Here is a 17,888-nt window from a genome sequence, read left to right as displayed (position 1 = left end):
GGAATGGGCCAACATAACACCAACAGTGTGTGCCCACCTTATGAAGATTTACAGAAAACGTTTGACCTCTGTCATTGCCAACAAAGGATATATAACAAAATATTGAGATGAACTTTTGTTAATGACCAAATACTTATTTTCCACCATAATTTGCAAAATAAATCTTGCCAAATCAGACAAGGTGATTTTCTGGATTTGTTTGATGATGTCAATTACAGGCCTCTCTCATCTTTTTAAGTGGGAGAACTTGCACAATTGCTATATTGTGATAGTCACTGGCATAGTATGTGAAGGGAGATACGTGTCACTGTGCCTACTGTGGTCAGTGATGTGAAACCAGAATGTTTTTCCACCAGCACACTAGGTGCTGAGAGGGTTAATAGGAACTTATGTTACGGGCTGGTTTTAGTGGACCTTCATAGAGCGGGTGGGTGGAGGTCCACCGTATCTCCACATGCAGAGTCCTGACAGGACCAGTAAAAGGGACTGTCAGGCTCATATGGTGATGGTGCAGGTTCTTTAAGTGCAGGGGTTACACTACTCCCAAGTAGTAGCGTATGCCCTTGACTTCTATTTTTTTTTTGGGGGGGGGGGGGCGAGGAGCCATAGCGCTTTTCCAGAGCCTTTGTGCTATCAGTAACGTGAAAGCCCCTATATTTCCATTGATGATGACGGACCTGAGTGGGAACTTTTTTTTTTTTTTTTGTGGATTCATTTCAAGCTTTTGTTAGGAAAATTTTGCTTTATAACAATGTTTGGAATCACACATATCCGGCACTTGTTATAATGAGGCAGCAGAGTTACACTGGACTCATCTGGCCTCTGTGGCCGATGGCACTTTTATGCAATCCTAAAAAGACGGACACCGCTGGATCACAAGTCAGACGGCATCCACAGTGCCTCCATCTGCCTCATTATAGGTAATTCAGGATTTTTTTTTTTTTGTTAGAAACTATGAAAAACCTTCCCTAACCCCCCCTCGTCACGCTTACACGATCCTTGTCCATATAATGCAATGCCGCACACATTTCTATAACCCTAATATCCTGTCTTTGATGAGTTTCATTGAGGCTAACCCAGGAAAGTCCAACCAACCCTCCATATATCCTCATAGCGATTCATTTTGCCTCTCTCCATATACACACTCCTCTCCATAAGTATCACAAAATTGCTTTCTAGTAGGAGGATCTTCATCCAACCAATGTAATGTAATAGTCTTCCTTGCAACATATAGCATTTTGGCCATCGCCAGTCTGCCCCATTCGTCCATCGCCACCCCATCTACATGCCCTAAAATACACGTCAATGGGTTTCAAGTAATATTTATTTCCATCACTCTCTCTATCAAATTCAAGACCACTATCCAGAATGCCTGCAATCGGGGACAGGACCATAGCATATGCAGCATATCAGCCTCATCCATCGTACACCTCGGGTTCCTGGAATCCATTCTCACACCAGCCTTTTTCATCCACACAGGAGTCCTACTGTATATACCCTATGTATGGTGAATAATTGCGACACCCTCCCAGACTCACTTATTGAAATTTTAGGGACAAATTGCAAGACCGATTCCCATTGAACATCCGATATGTCTCCCAATTCCGCAATCCACCTAACTTTGGCTGTCAACGGATGTCTGTCCAAAAACGTGTCTAGCAATCCCTTGTAAATGTGTTATAAAACCCCTTGTACTCATCTGTGCCCCAAGTATACTCAACAAACTGTCCCTCTGTATCATTATCGGCGATCTTATCCACTGCTTATGAAATGCATGCCACAGCTGCAGGTACTGATAAAAAAAAGAGCAAAGCCAGCGCTGCCTATGGTCAGAACGCAATACATAAAGTGCATATGCACATATTGATTTCTAACTGTATTTGAGACATTTAGCAAACTATTGATCAATTTTTTGAGCCACCCCGCCACGTCAAGGCATTCTCATATGGGGCAGTCCTACTCTGTTTTTTATATTCGCTGTGCCATTACGGCCTCCTAAATGTATTAAAAGCAAGACCACATTAAATGCAAAATATACCTGAAGCGTTTCTGAATCACTCCCATGGCGCCGGAAAAGGCGAGCGCAGATAAAGGCCGACCAGGTCCGGACATGGACATCTCAGGTCTAACCTCCACACTGCCAATCCAGCAACCACAGATGAAGGGTAAAACATGCCCAGACACAGGTGCACAATCAAACAGAGCCTGGTACAGGGCTGCTGTATGTGTGGACAGCAGCCTAGATCAATCACAATGAATTGCAGAGAGAATGGCGTGCATAACCCAGTGTGCAGGGCAACAGTGGTGGTCAACCACAACCAGTATCAAATAAAAAAGAGAGAGAAGCCAGCACTGCCTATGGTCAGAACGCAATACATAAAATGCATATGCACATATTGATTTCTAACTGTATTTCAAAATGAGACATTTAGTAAACAATTGATCAATTTTTGGAGCCACCCCACCATGTCAAGGCATTCTCATATGGGGCAGTCCTACTCTACGTAGGTACTGGTAGAACATATGCACTCCAAAGGGAATTCTTTCTTAAGTGCTTCAAATGTGAACATCTCACCATCCAACAGCTGCGACACATACCACATACCTATTCTTCTCCACTGTCCAAAATTTCGTAGATGTAGCTTTTCGGTCAATTGCGGATCATACCAAATAGACGTGTAACTCGTATATCCCCTTATTCCCCTCCACTGCTTAAGTTTTTTTCCACAATTTCTCAAGCAGTGCCAGTGTTGGAAACCTTCTAGAACGCAGCCGAAATCTGCCCGCATCCGAGGAAGCCAACAGTGGACCCTTCCCCACCATGTGAGATATAACCTTCCCCACTGAACTGGAAAATTTGTGATTCCTTCCATCCCACCATATGTAGACATTGAGACCCAATGTAATATAACCATGTATTGGGAACAGCTAGGCCTCTGTCATCTTTTGGGCACTGCAACAACTCTAGTTTGATACGCGCTTGACATCCCTTCCATGTCAAATCCCGGAAGACTGCATTAATGCTATAAAATCTGTTCTGAGGCAACTAGATTGGTGCATTATGCAGCACATACAAAAGCTGAGGCATGAGTATCATCTTAATTAAGTTCGCACGCCCGGCCATTGTCAAGTTTAGCATCCTCTACACCGCGATCTTCCCTTTAAACTTACACAATAACGGAGCCAAATTAAACCTCTCATAGTCCAAAAGATTGTTTGATACCTTAATACCCAAATTTGTAACTTCCCTGACTACCTGTAGTTGAGTTAAACAATCTCAATCAACAGGGGTCCCGCAGTCCAGCGGCAGCAACACCAATTTATCCCAATTAATACGTATCCCAGTTACACCGGCATATTCATCAAGGACCGTCATCATTGCCCTCAAAGAACCCCCCACATCCCCCAAAAACAACAGCATGTCGTCAGCATAGAGTGCCACCTTTTTCTTGTGTGTTCCATATTGGAATCCAACAATATTTTGCTCCCGTCTTATCACCGCCAGTGGCTCAATTGCTATAGCAAACAGGAGGGGAGACAGGGGGCACCCCTACCTCGTACCCCTATATAAGGAAAATTCCTCAGACAACTGATTATTAACTCGCACTCTGGCCTTTGGAGCAGTATACAGCAATTGAACCCACTTATTAAATACTTCCCCAAACCCATATAGCGCACTGTAGCCCACAAGTACCTCCACTCTACGATATCAAATGCTTTGGCCGTGTCTAATGACAGGATCGCTCTATGCCCTACTTTGTCTGCCTCCACCTGCATATTAATAAAGAGTCTCCTGATATTTGTCCCTGTGGATTTGTTCGGCATGAACCCCACCTGATCCTGGTGTATTATAGATGTTATGACTTTACTAAGACCATTAGCCATCATCTTCGCCAACAATTTTACATCTGTTGTCAATAATGAGATCGGGCAATATGAAGCTAATGCGGTGGGATCTCTCTACCTTTTTTAAGGAAGCACAGCAATGATCGCTTCTCACATGGACCGTGGGAGTTCACCCCTCTCTACCCCTGCCTTATTTACTTCCAACAAAACAGGCAACAGAAGTTCCTTATATTTTTTTTAAACATTTGCCCCCACAAACCATCTACCCCTGGAGCCCTATCATTAGCCATGGAGGCGAGTGGCAACTCCAGCTCCTCTAAATCAAATGTTTCATCGAAAAAATGTTGGGACTCCATAGACAATTTTGGAAGCACAGCGCTAACCAAAAATTCATCAATCTCAGTATCCGTCGGCTGCACCTGTGACCCATACAGATTAGTATAGAAGCCCGCCATCACCTCTAGCAAACCCAGAGTATCCGAGCCTCCTGTCCATCCTCCCCTTTAAGGCGACTCTGTAAGCGCTGTCTCGATGTGCAGCAGCCACTAGAGCAAAGAGATGGCTGACTTGCTCTCCCACCTCAAAATATTGCATATTATGGAACATCTTTTCTCTTTCCCCCATGACGGCACCATGGAGAAAGGGATCCGCCCTCGGGGACAGGAAACCTACAGGTGAAAAAAGCGGTACCTCTCTCCCACATCAATTGATTTCCTGTCCCTGATGGGGAACCTACAGCATGTACCTTCAGATCGACGTGGGATGCCGGGGGCCGGACCAGTGCGGTAACAGGCAGTGGGGCTCCCTGCCTCAGCTGGGTCGGTGGCATTTTCTTCCCCCGAAGCACCACCACCGGGGTCGGCGGACCTTGAGGGTGAGTGGGGAAAGGCAGTGAAGATAAAGAGCAAGTCTGCCGATCCCAGGGAAAAAAAATATATATGTGTGTGTATGTATGTGTATATATATATATATATATATATATATATACACACACACAAGCAGAAAGCCTCCCCAGGTGTAGTGACGGAGGTCACTAAGGAGGACCCTCCCGCTGGGCCTCAGAGCGGCAGCGGAGGGTGGCGGCGGCCACCGACAACTGCAGGACACAGTGCCTCTGCAGGAGCGGGGGGTGCAGGACGCCAGCATTAGCGAGCGCCTCACCCTTAAGCAGGTGAGGCGCAATGCACTCCTGGGTAGAGTCGCAGTGTGCATGCCCGATGGGTCATTTCCGGCTGTGGCGTGGGGCTTCACTGGGCTGCCCACTCACCCTTCACTCAAGTACTGGATGATAGACTGGGTCGGTTCTGAGAATTACCCTATCTCCCCAAGGTTCCGTCACAGTTTCATAGGACCCAGGAGATCTCCTTACCCTCCTTCTGTCCCAATCCCAAGAACAAAACAGAAGAGGTACTGCACAGTTTAGATGTAAAAAGGTGCCTGGTCCAATACTTGATAACCACAAGGGAGTTTAGGAAGGATAGGGCTCTGTTTGTCTGCTTTCAGGGTCCACGGAAGGGTCAAAAAGCATCGAAGGCCACACTGGCGAGATGGATAAGAGAGGCCATCACCCTATCCTACTCCTCTGGCGGGGCAGCCATCCCGGAGGTCGTAAGGGCCCATTCAACCAGGGCAGTGGCATCATCCTGGGCGGAGAAAGCCGGCGCTTCAATGGACCAGATATGTAGAGCTGCCACTTGGTCTTCCCCCTCTACATTTTTCAGACATTACCGTCTAGACTTGATCTCCTCTTCAGATCTCACCTTTAGGAAAAGGGTTCTGGAGGCTGTGGTCCCTCCCTAGATGTACAATCTTTGTAATTCTCTCCGTGGTGCCGTCATGGGGGAAAGAGAAAATCGTAGTTACTTACCGATAACGTTTTCTCTGATCCCGTGACGGCACCCGTACATCCCCTCCCCTTCACACACAGGTGTGCACATTAGAGAGAGTTAATTAGCTTTGGTATTTAGCCACGCGGTGCCTCTGTTAAGCTTAATTTTGATTAATTTTGGATTGTTGTATAACCATTTGAGTTGCAGCTGAAAGTTCTGTGTAATGCTCTGTAAACCAACTGATGTGGGAGAGAGGGTACCGCCTTTTTCACCTGTAGGTTTCCTGTCCCTGAGGGCAGATCCCTCTCTCCGTGGTGTTGTCATGGGATCAGAGAAATACCGTTGTCGGTAAGTAACTACGATTTTTGCGCTCAGCTGCCCGCAATGAGAGTGCATTAACTCCGGCCTGAGCCTTTTTTAGCCTTTCTTGTGCCCGAGTGGATGGGTCATGAATCAATGCCTCCTCCAACTCCAGTAATACCAGCTGATCCTTCTGCTTAGTGCTTGTTTGGATCTTAGATTTCTCTTTAATACACAACCCCCTAAAAAAAGCTTTCATAGCTTCCCAAACAATCCCCTCGTGCCGTACCCCTATTAGTCTTTAAAGTACTTCCGAAGCTCCCTCCCCTAGTCACCTCCTTTATAAATAAGCTGTAACCAGAAGGGGTTTAAGCCCCAGAGAGGTCTACTATTGATCATTTGACCCTGGTCACCAAACAACACATACATTGGGAAGTGGTCACTGTTCTGGTCAGATAGCCCACATCCGTCACAAGGCTGAGCATCCGCTCATCCCCCAGCACCAAATCAATCCTTGACATTGAGGAGAAAGTTGTTGAGTTGTTACGCACCCCAGGGTTACGAATTCTCCACAAGTCAGTCATAGATGTCTCGCTTAATAACACCCCGAAAGGAGTATAGTTGCCCCCCTGCTTTGTCTTCCCCCCCCTGCCTCTGTCCCAGTGAGAATCAGGTACATTGTTATAGTCCCCCATCACCTGACACAGGATCCCAGGGAATTTTGCAATAATTTCTAGTATCTTCAGGAACAGCTTGTTATTATATGGCGGCAAAATGTATACAGATAAAAGCAACATAGGCCTATTATTGAGTTTACAGAGTAAACACACATCGCCCCTTCGAATCAATAAGTGAAGTAAGCTTTTCAAACTGTGTTCCCCTACATATCAAATTACTGACTCCCCTTGTATATGCAGAATACGTAGCATGGTAGCTTTCTTGTATCCAGTGCCCATTCAGTATATGAGAACTTTCAGGGTCCAAATGGGTCTCCTGCAAAAAGATTACAGCTGGCTTTGCTTTGCACAGGAATTGAAAAACTGCCTGTTTTTTAACATCCGCTGCCAGGCATCTAACATTCCAGCTTAAAATTTTGATATCATGAACCATTACAGTTCAAACTTGCATATAATACAAAATGTGTATCAGCATGTATAGAGCCTGAAAAGGAAGCGTGACGTAAACATTTCCCATAATCCCCCTCCCCCTTTCCCCAAAAAATTAACCCCCCAACAAAGAACAGCAAAACAGAAAAATCAAAGCATCTTTTCCTGTGATGAAAAAGTTGGCGTATATTATCCATAACCATCCTTAATCACCCCATATCCAGTCCGACATCGGATCCCTGAACGCAAGGGTCTTTGATGACTTGACCTTGTGAGCAAAAACTAAACCATTAACTCTCCACAGAGATCCCCATAAAACCAGCGGGGACACCAGATGACAGAACAGATGCACAGGTCATGAGACCCTCAGTCCGCAGAATCCTTTGCCTTCTCCATCCGCTTTTGTTTCTCGTTGCAGTCCAGTCACCTGAGAGCATCTTTGGCCTCAGAGAAAAAAGGACTTTATCTGCAGCCACGAACCGCAACTTAGTCGGATATAACATGGAATATACCACACTAATCTCCCGCAACCTCTTCTTGATGCCAATAAACTTAGCTCTCTGTTTCTCTACTTGAATTGAATAATCTGGATAGATGGAGACTGCAGAACCATTGATTACAAGATCAGGGTGATCCCTAGCAAGCTTCAAAATAGTATCTTTCCCGATAGTGGAGTATTTTAGCTATTACAGTCCGCGTTGGACGTCCTTGGGGGAGGGGATGCGTGGGGACCCTATGGGCTGGGTCGATGGCATAGAATCGGGACAATTTATCAGCACCCAATTTATCCAGTATCCACTTCTCAAAAAACTCTGTAGGGGTGTTACCCTCAACTTTTTCTGGTACCGATCAGCCTCAGGTTGTTTTCTAGATCATCCGCTTTAACTTGTACAGCGGTTGGAGCCACTGCCATTTGTTTACACTCTTTCTCTGCTCTTATTATATAGTCCTCCACAGAACTGACCCTTTTCTCGACTTCTCCCACCCTTTCTTTCACCACATGCAAAGTGTGCTGCAATTTGGACAGGCCGGCCTGGATACCTCCCAGCTGCGTCGCCATACTGAGAATGGAGGAGTCACAGTGTATATTGGCGTGAAAAACATCCTTTAGGGTTGGCTCCTCTGGCAGAGTCAGCACCCCTGTCTTCCCCGCAGCAGTCCTGCAGTCATCTCACCACGTCCTGTGAGCCACTCCGTCTCTCATTTTCACTTTCATCATCCTGCTCCTCCCCCCGTTCTTGCTCCTTCTCTCCCCTCTCATACCTCTGTATGTCTCCTCATCTCCTGCCTTTCACCGAGGCTCCCCCGTGTTCCTGGCAAATCGCTGCACCATGCTTACAGCGTCCATCCTCTGAGACTCTCCCTGTGCCGACTCCTCCACCTCCAGCCCTCCAGTGGCATGGGCGCCATCATGAGCCTTTCTGTCCAGGTCCCCGGCGTTTTTCCTGGAGCTTTTTGTGCCTGTCATAAGCGCAGGCGATAGATTCCGGGCAATCCCGGGATATCACTGCACTCTAGGCCTCACAGCAGAGAGGCAGAGAAATGCCACTGGGTGTCACAAGGTATGATCTGACTAGATACTTTGCAGGAGCTGTACCCACACACGTCTGCTCACATCTCACTCCAGGCCACGCCCCAACATCTCCATATATAACTAACAAAACAAAGTTGCACTCTGTAACGCTATAGCATATAAACATGAAATGTATGAAATTGGAATTGCATTACTACTCTAGAAAATAGGAAAGAAACGAAAAAGATCGCCTTGTCATGCTTCTGGGCATGCATGAATCGGCCAATTTATGCGCTAAGTATCTTTTTTTTTTTTTTTCTGTTTTCTAGAGGAGTAATGCAATTCCAATTTCATATATTTAATGTTTGCATGCTATAGCGCTACAGAGTGTAACTTTAGTTGTTCTACTCTTAGTATGTATCTGTTCACATCTATTCTGTTTGGAAGTGACAGTCAGTCTTCAACCCCTTAACGACCAAAGCTATTTTTGATTTTGCATTTTCATTTTTTGCTCCCCTTTTTCCCAAAGCCATAACTTTTTTTATTTTTTGGTCAAAATGGCCAAGTGAGGGCTTGTTTTTTGCAGGACGAGTTGTACTTTTGAACGACACCTTTGGTTTTACCATGTCGTGTACTCGAAAACGGGAAAAAAATTCCAAGTGCGGTGAAATTGCAAATAAAGTGCAATCTCACAGTTGTTTGTTTTCACCATATTCACGAAAGCTATATGCGCACGTTGCACATTTGACGCGTATTTGCGTTTTTTTTACTCGCGTAAATGGTCCAAAAACGCAGTGGAAAACTTACGCAAGGTAATTCAATGACAATCCTGAAGTGTTGTGCACATAAGTAAATTTCAGTCGGTATTTGCAGCGCTTTATTTTCTGCAGCATGTCAATTCTTTGTGCTTTTTTGACCCATTGGATGGACAGGAAAAAAACGCATCAAAAACTCATAAAAAATGCACGTATTTTCCGCTGCGTTTTTCTGCCAAGAGATGCGGAAATCTTGCAGAATTTACTGCAAGCAAATGCGCAACGTGCGCACATAGCTCATATGCTAAAACTGACCTGCCATTATGATTCTCGTGGTCATGACGAGTTCATAGACACCAAACATGTCTAGGTTCTTTTTTATCTAAGTGGTGAAAAAAAATTCCAAACTTTGGTAAAAAGAAAAAAATTGTGCCATATTCCGATACCCGTAGCGTCTCCGTTTTTCGTGAGCTAGGATTGGGTGACAGCTTATTTTTTGCATGCCAATCTGAGGTTTTTAATGATACCATTTTGGTGCAGATACGATCTTTTGATCGCTTGTTATTGCATTTTAATGCAATGTTGCATCGACCAAAAAAAATGTAATTCTGGCGTTTTTACGTTTTTCCTTGCTACGTCGTTTAGCGATCAGATTAATTTTTTTTTATATTGATTGAGCGATTCTGAACACGGCGATACCAAATACGTGTATGTATGTTTTATTTATTTTTTTTTATAGTTTTGAATGGGGCGAAAGGGGGGTGATTTTAACTTTTTTATGTTTTTTTATTAATATTTTTAGAAACTTTTTTTTTTTTACACTTTCGGCATGCTTCAATAGTCTCCATGGGAGACTAGAAGCTGCCATAACCTCTGCTACATACAGGCAATGATCAGATCACCTGTATGTAGCAGAATTGCTGACTTGCTATGAGCGCCGACCACCAGACGGCGCTCATAGCAATTCGGCATTGACAACCATAGAGGTCTGCAGAAGACCTCTGGTTGTCATGCCGACCCATCGGTGATCCACGATCATGTGACAGGGGTCACTGATGGGCGGATTTCCGGCACGATTGCCGGAATTGCATGCTGTCAGAATTTTACAACGGCATTTAATGCGTTAAATAGTTGAGGGTGGATCACGATTCCACCTGTGGCTGTTCCAGGCACATGTCAGCTATTCAGAACAGCTACCATGTGCTGGGAAGGATGAGGGCTCACCGCCAGAGCCCACATCAAAGGGAGGGAGTCCAACATCGGCGTAAATTTATGCCCAATGTTGGAAAGGGGTTAATATTTGTATACATAGGCTCTCTGACTCCATCCATCAGCTTATGGCGGGTTTTAATCACAACCAGCTCTTTCCTACGCATTTAATTGTAGACGATTCATTCCAGGAGAGGAAACACATAAGATACGGTCCCCAGTAAAGAAGATCACCTTGTCGTGGCTACTGGGCATACTTGGGTTGGTCATTTTTTTGCACTAACTGTCTTAGTCTTACCTATTTTCTAGAGCAGTAATGCAATTCCAATTTCATATATTTCATGTTTATATGCTATAGCGTTAGTGTAACTTTAGTCTAGATAAATGTGAGGTGCATTTTTTTCTGTATGATATGATTTGTAGTTAATTAAAAATGCAGATTGTTATTGCTGATGAGAAATGTGTAAAGGAAGCAGCTAACCCTGCTGGAATTACAACTAAGCTTAACAACTGTCCGTGTACGCAAACGAAATGTGAAGTTTATGTGAGGAATCACGTTTTTCATATCAAGGAGATATATAGAAAATGTAGCATGAAAATGATAATACGTGTGTCTCTTTGAATATGTCTATTTGCCAGAGCTTGGAAAAGAGTCATGTAGAATCCTTTGAAAGCAAAAAATGATTTCTCTGATTTAAAGCATATATATTTTCTGGCAAATCTCTCAACGTATTAATAACAGCACCTGGGTGAAGAGCCAGAGGGAGTTTGTGCCCGGATTCACAGTTAGTACACACACAAGCTTTTACATATTTATAGAAGTGGCCAATATTCAATGTATTCACACTTTCATGTGCCACGGTCTATGATTTATGAACTGGCTGCAAAGCTCCCGACAGGAACGCAGCACCTTAAAGGCACCTATGAGGCTGTCAAGGTCATGCCAGGGGATCTGTGGCAAGTCCATGTACTGGAGATTTGTAAATATGGCCTGAACATGAAAGTTGGTGACAAGTTATCAAACTGCTACTGACAGGTGGGAATACAATGCAGAGTACCTTGAGCGGCCACCAGGCTCCAAACACTACGGTCTTGATTCATCAATGCATTTCTGCTTTTTTTTTTTTTTTTTTTTTAGCCATGAATATTTCCCAATTTTTTGACTTTTTGTTTTGTGACGAATTCAGACAATTAGCTTTTTTTTTTTTTTTGAAGTTGTCTCTTGTGGTTTAGTTAGTTTTTTTAATTTTGATGTCAGTATGACTTTTCCAGATGTTTTAGATAGGTTTATAAAATGCGGCTTCTTAACACTGTCTCAAAATTTTGACGCAACTCTACTCTTGTTCATACCTGGAGTGTTTTTAAATGTGCCAGTTATTTTGGTGCATTTTTTGTGTCATTTTCTGAAACGTGTGACTTTTCCAGCTTGAAAATGTATACTACCGCTATAAGTACTGTGACAGTTTACAGCAGGAGTCAAAGATGTCAGCTTCCTAGACTACATAGGTGTTTGTAGTCTTGGGTGCTAAATATATAGCATATATAGTGTGTAGGAAAGCCAGGTAGGACTGGGATAAATCCTAGCACTGGAGATCTTGATTTAGATGTACCTGGCTAGTTTTGACTAAGAACCTGTCCACCATGCTCTCTGTCACCTGGGGAGATGAGCAGTGTGAGTTGTGGTGGAGCTGGGGAGAGACAAACGAGAGTCTCTCTGAAAGGAGTGTGCAGAGGGCCGTGTGCACAAAACTTCTAGTATCAGTGATTGCTATGGACAATAGCTGTTTTGTTTGAACCAGCTGGGACTAGCAGAGCCATGTATGAGTAGCCAGGATCTTTTTTGTTTCGTTAACGCCTGGACAAGGCTAGGGATTTTTGTGTTCATGGTTTTGTTTTTGGTGCTGTGCAACCTGTTGAAATAAATGTCACATTGTTTTGACACATGAATTCTACTACTGAATGTGAATCCCTACAAGTGTAATGGAAGCGGCATGAAAAATTTAAGACCCTAGCCTACGCGCAGTCAACTACCTCACTTCTTGAACCCTAACTTATGAATAACTAAATTATATATTTACTGAGGTCCCTCTTCAACACTCTTGTCCTCATCAAGCTCCTTCAAGTTCCCTTAGATGCCAGTCCTCTTAGTACAGACCACCTGTCTGTCAAACTGGTCTACAGCTCACCTGTCGTGGGCTCCAGGATGTGGTTGAGGTCTTTTTTTAATTATGTATGTATGGGCATACATTTGGTGTTTTTTTTTCCAGAATTACCATGTCACATTTGTTTGAGTGATTATTTTAGTTGAAAAATCTTACATCATGTCTATACTGTATATAGGGCATAACATTGCTCATTTATTCATATTGCAGTCTTACTCCATATTCAAAGAATGCATTGAACTAGTCGTTTTTTGTTTTTTTTTAAGTTAAAAGTATTAGCGTTTCATACATACTGGGTTTTGACAGAATGTGGGAAAATCACATTTGTGTAACATAAATATACTGTATATCATATGTAATAACAGAGACGTCGGCCAACAACCTTGACCTCAAAACCAGAGATTTCTGGGAGCCTGATGGCCAAATGTGACTTTTGGAAAAGTGCGAATAGCATAGCGTTGTGGTCTGATATTTTAAACATTTAGAAGATTGACTACGAATAACGATCTGCTTTGTGAAATGCTTGAAGCCCTAAATCTGTTACCCATAAAATATATTAGGGAAAGACTGTTGTGTCCTGGATTATTCCAAGCCTGTGATTTACAGAATGATCTTGAAAATGCGACATGGATGTTGCTGTGCAGCATTTTTTTTAAGCAGCCTTTTAAAACCTTTTTAGCAAAATGATGTGTATGGTATGATAAACTTGTCAAAATCCACTAGGCACTGCTTTAATGTCTGTTGTACATGTGTAACTATATTTTAAGCCCAAAATGTGAACTTCATTGATATATTTGGTACAATTCCTGGTATAATGCTAGATACCTCAGATTTATCAAGGTGGGTATAAGAAGTGTCTAAAATTAATTGAGGTAACCAGATTGGAAGTGTCTCTTCGATCTCTGGAATTATGACACAAGTTAGATAGTAGCTAAAATTACAAGTTTAATGTCGACATGTTTCAGAGTCTAGCAGCTCCTTCCTCAGGACACCCTTCAAAAATAGCCGAAGTCCTGAGGAAGGAATCGGTGGACTCAAGATTTAGTTGCAGAAATGCTTACAATCCGGTTACCTTTACTGATATTCTATGGAAGCTTCTGCATCTAGTCTTTAGTCTCTTTAAGTGTTGTTTCTCACACAACCTTACAAGGTAAGTGGTTGTACCTTTCATTCATCAAAATTTTAACCTGGATAAGATCCTATTGCTCTTACATTTTTTTACAGTAACATGAGTTGGGCATTCATTCACTATTGCCTGTGATCTGTGTTTTGTTTTTTTACCCATATACAGTATATCTGAGTGGCGGAGCCTTATTTTTTGGATACATTGAAATTAGAGGGGTTGTACATTTAAAAAATTTTTTATTACAATAAAATAACAAATAGAGCTGTTGCGTACACAGTCCCTGGTACAGCTCTGCCTCTCCACCATCAATCTGCTCTATGTGCATAGGCATTGTGATGCATAATTTTCAAGAGAAGTATCACCACTGGCCCTTTGTGCCTACCTTTTAGGCAATATGCAGTGAATCCATGTGTACACCCCTAGGCTCATCAGCGCACTGCGCATGCGCCAGGAAGGCAGCGGTGATGCAGGTCTTAGCCAGTCGTGAGACTTGCAATGAGCTGGCAGTAACAACTGGCCGAGTCTTGTCACTGCGGCCACCCAAGGCTTACACAGTGTGCCAATGAGTCTGGAAAGCGTACACCCGGCTTACAGCACATTCTCAGTGAGGCAGAGATTTGCAAAGAATGTCACTCATGTTCACATGATTAGTGGGACAATTAATCTGGGGAAAACAGCGCCCCAACAACTAGTCAGCCACCACAGACCTACTCATAAAATTGACTTTAGGCATATTCAGAAATCTATAAGCCACAAAAAGGTGATCGTTAAGAAGGATATTAAGGGATAAATAAATACGTGGTGCTGGGTTGTGGGCCTCGGGAAGCGGACATGTTCCCTTTAATTGTATTTCAATATTGCATGAATTTTCTGAATTAGCGGACCTTTATGATGCAATGTTAATACATGTATGGTTTGGTTTCAGAAGAGAAGAGGAACAGTGTAAATTCGAGTGCAGAGTCGGTCAGTTCATCTAATGCAAACAGCTCTGTGAACTCCAGCTGTGTTCAGCGCATCAACATGAATAATCTCAACTCCAGTGATCCTGACCTGGAAGTCATTAAAGCTAGCAGGCCAAATTCCTTGTAAGTGCTATGGTGTGCTAGACCAATCAGTCTGCACCACAGTTTTCATCTTGTCTTATTTCACTTGTCTTCAGAGGATCAGTTTCTTAAGCTGAAAAGTGTTTTCTCAAGTTACAATCGTAATCTTCTCTAGGGCGGTCATCGTTGTCACGCCGTTCCGACATACTCACCCGGCCTCCGCTCCCACGCCGTCTCTGCATACTCTCCCGGCCATCGCTCCCACGCTGAAGCCGCCCCACAGCCACGGCAGTCACCTCTGACAGGCGCGCGGCCGACGGCGTCTTTGCATGCAATGCGCATGCGCCATAGGCCGCGGCCACGCCTCCCTTCTGCTTCTTGTGCTGAGACTATGTCCTGACCCGGAAGCACCCCCTGACCATTGCCAGACCACACAGGGGCATATCAGGCCACTTCTCCCTGAGGGAGGCGCCTGATCATTGTGTTTCCTAGCGCACTGGGCCCTGCTTCTTCGTGTGCTCTCTGTAGTCTCAGTCCCGCTCTCGTGTGCTCTCTGCAGCAGCCTCGCAGTCCTGCTATCCGTGTCCCCTGCTGTACTCCAGTCCTGCCTCCGGTGTTCCTGTTCCATCCTGCTCCAGTCCTTCTGTCCTACTCCAGTCCTGCCTCCGGTGTTCCTGTTCCGTCCTACTCCAGTCCTGCCTCCGGTGTTCCTGTTCCGTCCTACTCCAGTCCTGCCTCCGGTGTTCCTGTTCCATCCTGTTCCAGTCCTTCCGTCCTACTCCAGTCCTGCCTCCGGTGTTCCTATTCCATCCTGCTCCAGTCCTTCCGTCCTCCTCTAATCCTGTCTCCAGTGTTCCTGCTCCAGCCATCCCTCCACGTTCCAGTCTACTGTCTTACTCCACTCCTGTCTCCTGTGTTCCAGCTCTGTCCCGTCATCTACACGTCAGTCCCTCCACGTTCCAGTCTACAGTCTTATTCCACTCCTGTCTCCTGTATTCCAGCTCTGTCCCTTCATCTACACTTCAGTCCCTCCACGTTCCAGTCTACAGTCTTACTCCACTCCTGTCTCCTGTGTTCCAGCTCTGTCCTGTCATCTACACTTCAGTCCCACACTCCTACTCCAGTCCATACTGAGCCGCCTCTCTGTACCGGCTACCGTGGTACTCGAACCCCTGGGCCTGCTCCTAACGGTCCCTGTATAAGGGTCGGTTCCACCTGGCAGCTTGCCCGGGGCCCCTCGGTGCCACGGCCCAGAGGGTCCACTCCTGGATATTCCGGCTCCAGACCAGCCACGCTAACAATCGTAAGCTGAAAATACTTCAACTTGAAACCATCACTTATGTCATGCAGAATAATTACGTTTGAGAACAAGGCAAAAAATCAGTACCAATAAAGCCTGACATGTAATAGTCATAATGATCTGCTTGTTAGTTGTCAATCCCTGTAAGTCTTTCTACATGAAGAACATATGTTGGTTCCTGTAGAATATACAGAGAGCATCAGAAAATTATATTGTCACGCTCACCCAAGTGTCCAGTGAAGCCACTCATCCTGGCACTCATGCCAGAGAAGCCGCTCATCCTGGCACTCATGCCAGAGAAGCCCCTCATCCTGGCACTCATGCCAGAGAAGCCGCTCATCCTGGCACTCATGGATATCGGTACAGGGCATAAATATGTGATGTACTAGAATATAGGCAGAGCTACTAGACTGCCAAACAGTGCTGCTCAAACCTCAGCTGACTCTTTTGTAGATTCACTTTTGGGGGGCACGTTCTAGGCCATGGTGTAACAAAGAGTGAGGTACAAAGATACAAATATTTTATGCCAAAAATCGATGCCAATTTATAGTACAAAATGTAGCATGTATTTGATGACATTCTGCTGGAAAACTCCATCATATGTGGACTTTCCTTAACCCTGCTTCTGCGAGATTTTGGTTGTTTTTTTTTTGTTCACATTTTGCAATTCTTGTATCGCTACAATTTTTCCAGTTTTTTCATGTGCAAAAAAAAAAGACACAACTAATGGAAGTTACAGCTGACTTTTTGAAGAAACCCTTGAGATAACCAGCTAGTACTGGAACTACGTATGGGGGCTATTTTTCCTATGTAGATTGCTTCCCAGTACTGGGATTTATAATGATATATAACTATCTGTAACTGCCATCATAGAAAATTGTCTATATATCAAATAAGATTTGACAGCGCATTTTGTTATATTATGTCCATTACAGTTTTCACATTTTGTCTATTTAGTCTTAGATATGTTGCTCCTACATAATTGGTAGCTCCAGGTGAGGAGACTTCATGTTGGTCATTGTGTTATTCATACCTAGATATGTTTTTAGTTGCTTTTCCATCTGATTGCATTGAATAAATATACGGTACTGGAATACCAAATCCTTGCACTGTATAGTGAAATTATCAATCTCCTACAAATCCTAGCCAGAGGCTGGACTTCTCAGGAGCACCAAGTCTTGGAGAATGGGGCCTTCAGAAGCACAATGGCTGCCTTAGTAATGCAGCAGACACTTGCGATTGCTTTCATTCAAGTCACAACACTGAATGCTGCGGTAAGAGTCTGACTGTACCATCTAAGGCTAGGTTCACATTTGCGTTTGAATCCGCAGTGTATCATCCGCATTCTCAAACGCATGCAAAAATGCATGCAAACGCATGTTAACGCAGAGTTTTTTATCCGCATCATCTTACGCATGATGGCAAAAAAGCGCAGCGTTTACATGCGTGTATATGCGTTTTTGCATGCGTTTGCGTTTTTTATGCACATGCGTTAGAAATATATACACACAAAATATATACACACTGCACTGAGGAAATCCTTGTCTTTGGCTGCTGTTTATAACTGCAAGATGGATCTTGACCTGGACAGCTTCCTAGAAGATTCGGATTTACAATTGAAGTTGGCTGCTGCCTTTGCTTTTGCTTGTCAAGAACACAGAAGAGAAAGACTGAGAAGACGTCGTCGTCTCTATTGGCA

At 44.1% G+C, this 17,888-nt stretch overlaps 1 protein-coding gene across 4 annotated transcripts in view; it reads left to right on the top strand.

The window, feature by feature from the left end:
- ARHGAP26 (Rho GTPase activating protein 26) overlaps positions 1-17,888 on the top strand; it is a 605,933-nt gene that overhangs the window by 419,025 nt on the left and 169,020 nt on the right. For 2 of the 4 annotated variants that reach the window (XM_073573730.1, XM_073572737.1), the window contains exon 20: positions 14,772-14,931. The exons of 1 other annotated variant lie outside the window; for it this stretch is intronic. In XM_073573730.1, the coding sequence (XP_073429831.1) occupies positions 14,772-14,931 (160 nt within the window). The remainder of the gene's footprint in view (positions 1-14,771; positions 14,932-17,888) is intronic. One more of the 4 variants, XM_073572997.1, reaches the window with a different exon arrangement.

The sequence above is a fragment of the Dendrobates tinctorius genome, unplaced genomic scaffold (genome assembly GCF_039654945.1).
Source record: "Dendrobates tinctorius isolate UK_male_01 unplaced genomic scaffold, ASM3965494v1 ptg000001l, whole genome shotgun sequence".
NCBI classification, from domain to species: Eukaryota; Metazoa; Chordata; class Amphibia; order Anura; family Dendrobatidae; genus Dendrobates; species Dendrobates tinctorius.
The sequence above is the reverse complement of the archived record's forward strand: the minus strand, read 5'-3'. Positions and strand labels throughout refer to the sequence as shown.